At 34.6% G+C, this 6,604-nt stretch overlaps 1 protein-coding gene across 1 annotated transcript; it reads right to left on the bottom strand.

Moving 5' to 3' along the window:
- Positions 1–1,811: 1,811 nt before the first annotated feature.
- On the bottom strand, positions 1,812–4,820 carry LOC139486621 (uncharacterized). Its single transcript, XM_071271549.1, has 3 exons — positions 4,674–4,820; positions 2,883–3,103; positions 1,812–2,818 (listed from the first exon to the last, which is right to left on the bottom strand). The coding sequence occupies exons 1-3, from the start codon at positions 4,698–4,700 to the stop codon at positions 1,873–1,875; spliced, it is 1,194 nt and encodes a 397-aa protein (XP_071127650.1). The 5' UTR covers positions 4,701–4,820; the 3' UTR covers positions 1,812–1,872.
- Positions 4,821–6,604: the final 1,784 nt, after the last annotated feature.

Here is a 6,604-nt window from a genome sequence, read left to right as displayed (position 1 = left end):
AAGTCAACATGATGAACAAATTGTGAAAAAAAAGACTTTAAAGGGCAATAACTCCTTAAGGGGTCAATTGACAATTTTGGTCAAATTGACTTATTTGTAGATCTTACTTTGCTGATCATTTTTGCTGTTTACAATTTATCTTTATCTATAATAATATTCAAGATAAAATTACCAATTAAGTGGCAGCAACCCAACAATGGGTTGTTTGATTTATCTGAAAATTTCAGGGCTGATAGATCTTAACCTAATGAACATTTTACCACCCCCCTCATGTTAGATTTGCTCTAAATGCTTTCGTTTTTGAGATATAAGCCAAAAACTTGCATTTGACCCCTATGTTCTATTTTAAGTAACGGTGGCCATGTTTTTTGACGGATCAAAAATCAAAGCACAAACTTTGTGCAGGATAATCTAAGGAACAATCATGCTAAGTTTCATCCAAATCCATTCAGTAATTTCAGAGGAGAAGATGTTTGAAAAATTGTTAACGACGACAGACGACGGGACGACGACGGACGCCAAGTGATGAGAAAAGCTCGCATTTCCTTTTAGGAAAGGTGAGCTAAAAAAGGAAATTGTTAATTGTTATCATATAAAACCTGATCATTAATTGTCAGATTCATTTACAAAAAATACAGAACCATATATCTAAAAGATACAATTAAGATTAAACCACAATACAAAATCAAAATCCATCTCTGGGAAACAAATGCTATCTGTAAAACAGTTCTGCGGTTTTAATGAACTCACCCTGCTTTTTAAATCAATTAAAGCTCACTTTTCCAATCGACAACATAATGCTTATATTGAAAAAGAGAACTTTTGACATTGCTGCCAAGTTACATATCTCAGACATTTTGTGAGGACAAAATTATTTCCTTTTTGTTTGTAATTAAAAGATTTCTTGTTTGCCTGATATTTCAATATTATTTTTGGCTTACTAGTAAAACACCCAAGTTTTTTAATACATTTGCAGGAGTCAGTTTCTATAATACCAATATTTCAAGCCATCATCACCTACATTATAATTACAATTTTTTTGGCTGTAACTCAAATCTACATCTACTGCAAAAATAAATATATTAGGCCAGAAACTTAAATAAATAAAGACTCCACGAAATGATGAAGCATTACTAATTTCTACATTTTCCTAATGTTCATAAGATAAACACAATAAGATATGAAATTTGAAGTCTTTGTCATAATGAAGGAAGAGCTACTGTCAACCTTTAAACAAACATTTTAGTATGACAATAAACAGAAGAAAGATTGTCCTCTTTAGACTCATAACAACAACAGAACAAGTTGTTTGATCTGATCAATAAATGGAAGCATGTCAATTATGGATTTTATAAAATGATACACTTATCTTATTTATATTCATGCATAAATAAATGACAGTTGCACAAAACAGACTAAAAAGTGCATCAGCTCAGATGCATGTCTGACATAAAACCATTGTAAACATTTAAGTATATGTAGATAGAGTTGTCGTCAAATCAAGTAAAATTTCTATCATGACCTTCAACTATGAATTGGTGCAAACTGTCTGAACAAAAGTTATCCAAAAATGACAGAACTTCTTCACAGCCATCATTTATACTACCAAGAAAAAAATATAAAAACCAAATCTCATATCATCATACATGTTCATTATGTCTATAATCCTCTTTTAAGGAAAACACTGATTTACATCTTGAATGGCTGTTCTGCATACCGGACAAGGCTGGTCTAATGCCTCAATCTGTGTAGCACATGCCATACAAAATGTATGACCACCAGATTTCTGCCATTACATATCAATCGTTTCACACAAACAACAAAACTGACTTTAAGGCTAATTTGAAGAGAGTAACGTTGCATGGCTTAAACCTAAATCCTACAACCATTACAAATATAAATGAGTGTACAAAAGTTTTGAAAAGCTTCGTCAAGGGTTTGTGGAATAAGGGCTTGCATTGGTTCTTCGCCACTAAGGTATCCGATGAGATGCATGAAGTCTTCGGAACACCCTCTTACTGGTAAGTCTGAAGTATGCTCATTTTCAAGTTCACTCAATGTCTGGTCATTGCATAGTATAGGAAAAGAAAAATCAGACGAATCATATATTTCAGGTTGAAAATAGAGAACGTTTGGAATACCCGATGGGACTATAACCTCTTGTCGTTGTCTGCGTATTCTATGGTCGTTCCAGTTTTCCATAAACTGATTTAGTTGAGTCTGAATTAAAGGAAGAAAACAAAATCTTAAACATTCAATATGGAGATGATCTGCGGTACTAAAAAGTCCAATATCACGCATGTTCGCAAATGTATTTCTCCAAAATAACATTAAATATTCCGAAAGACTTCTCCACAACCTTTCAATTCTTTGGTTTCCTGTTGATCTTCCTGTTAAAAAACTGTTTAATCCAGATATTTCATCCCCATGATCGAATCGCAATGCAATGTGTAAGTCTTTTACCAAAACGTTCTCGGTGCCAGCGTCAGCACGAATGGCTCGGGGAACTCGTCGTAATTCCTTCACAAAATCAATGTAAAACTTAGCAATGTATCTAGGGTTGTTGTTGGAGCAACCTGCTTTTAGCCACAATATTCTTCTAGAATAGCCATCAATAGCTCCGTGAATGGCAATGCCATATGGTTTGATCTTGTCGTAACCGTCTATGTGTATCAGATAGTTCGGTCCACTATTGTAATAACTCCTTCTCTGAAGTCTGTGCCTTCTTCTTAAGCTTACGCCATTAGTGTCTATGAAACCCAAGCAATTTCTTACATTTTCCTGTGAAACAGCGATATTGTAATTTGAGTTGAGGAGTCTCCACATTGACTTGTATCCTACATTTGTAAAGCCATTAGCACGTAGTTCATATATTTTCTGACAAACAAGTTGGGGCTTGGTTTTGGCGTCGCCTTAATCGAAGTCTCCTTTTAATTCTTTCTATCGTCGAGAAGCTCACTATAATACCATGATATAACATAAGAAATCCACAGATTTCTTTTGTTGTATAAAGTCGATTAAAATAATATCTAACAAGATCTTCTTTTGTGCCATCTTCACCAGGGAATGGGAATGCAATGCCATCTGGTAAGAAAATAAGTGCCTGAAAAATAACCAAACATATCAATGCTATAATCGATCTCAATTTACAAGCATCATTCTTATAATGCATGGTGTATCGTAACACCCGGATATAGATACCCTTGGCTTGGTTCTATGTTTATTGTCTGAGAATTTTTTTTTTACTGTAAAACAATCTGAGTATAGCTACCTGGATACCAATATGATGATACATGTACAGTTATGCATTTTTTTCTTGACAATGAACAGAGAACCAGGCCTTCAACACGGAGCCTTGGCTCACACCGAACAACAAGCTATAAAGGGCCCCAAACTTGATTACTAGACGTGTAAAACCATTCAAACGGGAAAACCAACGGTCTAATCTATATATCCCTTGTTAACTTTCGGACTAGTATGAACAACAAAAAAACAACCGGATGATCATAAACATACAAAAAATTAAGCCTTTTCCCCTTTTTGATTGAGAATTGGTAATGAGAAAACTAAAATACCAAAATAGGTATTGAATGGGTCAATTAATGATAAATCTTGCCCTGATACCCCGCTGGTGGCCATCTTGAATGATGGATTCGCACAAAGTAACAAAGCTTTGTCAGCACCTCATAAGGAACAGTCATGTCATGTTTTTCTTTTACTTTTGGTCTAACTTTAAAGATAATTTCAAAAGTTCTCTTGATTCCGAAAAAGGACTTCTACTTGAAATAAGACCAATATTCTACCACTTCCGGTTAACAAAATATTTTTTTTTGTCTCATTTAAGGCAATTTTATACATTTGTACCCAGATTCCACAATTATATGAAAATTATGAATGTTATCAATGAAAATCTGTTAAAACACTACTTTCGGCTTGGTCAAGGTCACTTCCGGTTTACTCTTTTCAAGGTCAAATATTTCCAATCGTTTCATTAAAATTAAAACAGTCGATATGTTTATTTAACAGAAGGGGCAATTACTTATATAAGAAGACGTCGTAGTCAGTTTGTATATTACCGACTTTTGATTTCGGAGTATATATGAAAATTTGGACAGGTTACCTTTTCTGTGGTTGTGCATTCGGGTTCTCAAATCTCGGTCAAGTAAGAGAAAAAGTTTCAGAAGAAAAATACAATGAAACAAGAATGTGTCCAAAGTACCCTCACACGATCATTTTCTATGTTCAGTAGATCGTGAAATGGGCGTAAAAACTCGTATTTGGAATTAAAATTAGAAAGATATTATGATAGGTCACATGTGTACTAAGGATCAAGTTGAGGGGACCTCAACTTCAGCAAAGACGACCTGAACCAAAACTTTAACCTCACACGGGACAGGCGGAGTGACGGACGTACAGACGAACGAACGCACGACGAACGTACGACGAACAAACGGACACACAGACCAAAAAACATAATGCCCCTCTACTATCTTATGAATGGCATTCAAAAAAGAAAGTCTTCACAGGGTCAGTGGTGAAACCACATCATGTTAAAAAAATCAAAGCGATAGCTTGCGAAAGAAAAAATAAGCTTAACAAAAATATTTGGCAAAAAAAATATTTAATAATTAGAAGAAAATCAAAAGGTTTTTCCACAAAAAATTTATACTCACCATTAAAATACTGTAGATGAAGCTCATCTTAAATTCCAAGAAGACACTAGGAACCGCGTGGTCAAATATTATTTTTTCACTTTTGCACTAAAACAAGTCGACATTTTGAAAGTAAACATGGACTGTTTTCCAGAACAAATTGACATTTAAAAAGTTCTCTTGTTCAGTTTTTGAACACAAGTATGCTTTCACGAATTCGGAAAGGCGAGAAACAACACGACAAGTGACCACGATTAACTCGGAAAGTATACTTTTCTAAAGCAAGAAAGAAACGTTCAATTTAGCAAGTGTACAAACGGCAAAGTTTACTAGGACACAATAATATTATGTACACTTTTTGGTCTGTGGTCTTGTTCAGAAGAACTCAACAAGTCAACTTGTAGTAAGTCTACAAGTTGAATTATTAATTAAACAAGTAAACTTGTTTAAGTGTACAAGTTCAGTAACAATGCAACTTTCCCTCTTATTTTTGTCGTCAAGTTGTGTTGACAACTGATCAACTGGTGACTAATATACGTTTCCATACCTTTTCTAGTACCGGCTTCACACATTAGTGTATACATATCTCCGACCTACGCCGGGAGTGTTAAAAAATCATGTACGCCGCCCTATGCGCTATGATTGTAATAACTCCAGCGCTCGACTTTATACCTTAAGCGCTGCAACTTTTTATCCACAGCGCAAGATCTTGGATCTCAAGCGCTTGACTTTTGATCTTGAACGGTACATTGAATTTAGATCTGTATCTCTGGTCATTTGAATCTCCATCGCTGGAATTAAAAAAAAAACACCCTCAGCAGAAAACAATCCAAAATTATAAGGATCGAAATAAAATACAACGCGAAATTATTTATTTATAAGTTAAAAAGAGGGGGCGTTCTTGTTTTCTTCATTACAACGGGTTTTCTGCTCTATTTTTATTGATAAATTTGGGAATAAGTCTATATCTTTTTTTGTGTCACAAAGTTTCTATGGGACCAGAAGAATATCTGAAAAAAATGTCTCTCCAGAAAACGAAGATCAGCTTTGTCAAGAATGCTATGTGGAACGTTTCACCTTCAACTTGAAAATTAAAGGGCTTATCAGAAATATTCCTGTTGAACAAAGAATATCCAAAATGTGTGACAGTAGAAGACGAGCCCCTCTTCATGTTTAACTGTAAATTGTATAGCGATATCCGTAAGGAACTTCTTCAAGAGCTACAAACTTTACATCACAATGACTTCACGTACCTTTCATCAATTGATAAACTAAACGAACTTCTCAATAGTAATAAGAATAAAACAGTGGCGAAATTTATCATTGACTGTTCAGTTTTGAAAAATCAATCTACATAGTGTATATATAAATTACCAAACCTATTTTATAACATCTGTTCAAGCTGTAAATGCGTTAAATTTTCTTTCATGTTAGAAACAAACTTAAATTTTGATTTAAAAAAATCATTTCATGATCCAGAATAAACTATAATCATCAGAAAGAAGTGCATCATAAGCCTATTTGGCTGGCTGAATATATTGCCAAAAGTTACTAGTGTAAAACCATTCAACGGTCAATCTATATAAAAATGTTCATCAAAAGAATAACCATGCTGTAGCAAGTCGAGCAATCCGCGCTATAAATTGTAGAGTTGAAAACGTGACAATAAGAAACAAAGTTGCAAAGCTTGCATTTGTATTGACCAGCTTGTTCGTTAATAACTATATACACCTAACTTGTGTGTGGGTGCACACTTCTATGAATGTAAATGATAAGGACGTCACGCTTATATATTCTGCGACCTCACTACGATTATCACGATCTGTCTACGCTAATCACGTCCTCACTACGACCATGCTACGATTTATTCCTTTGCAACACGATTTTACCACGCTTCTGCTGCGCTTATAGCACATTCACATCGCGATCTCACTACGCTCGCAGCAATAACG

This window comes from Mytilus edulis, chromosome 8 (genome assembly GCF_963676685.1).
Source record: "Mytilus edulis chromosome 8, xbMytEdul2.2, whole genome shotgun sequence".
NCBI classification, from domain to species: Eukaryota; Metazoa; Mollusca; class Bivalvia; order Mytilida; family Mytilidae; genus Mytilus; species Mytilus edulis.
The sequence above is the reverse complement of the archived record's forward strand: the minus strand, read 5'-3'. Positions and strand labels throughout refer to the sequence as shown.

Excerpts from the sequence above, each read along its gene's own strand:
- LOC139486621 (XM_071271549.1), bottom strand. The coding sequence starts at position 4,700 with ATGAGCTTCATCTACAGTATTTTAATG. Across the intron at positions 3,104-4,673 it reads TCATCTACAGTATTTTAATG|GCACTTATTTTCTTACCAGA; the intron begins GTGAGTATAAAT and ends GTTATTTTTCAG. Across the intron at positions 2,819-2,882 it reads AACCAAGCCCCAACTTGTTT|ACTCCTCAACTCAAATTACA; the intron begins GTCAGAAAATAT and ends GTCAATGTGGAG.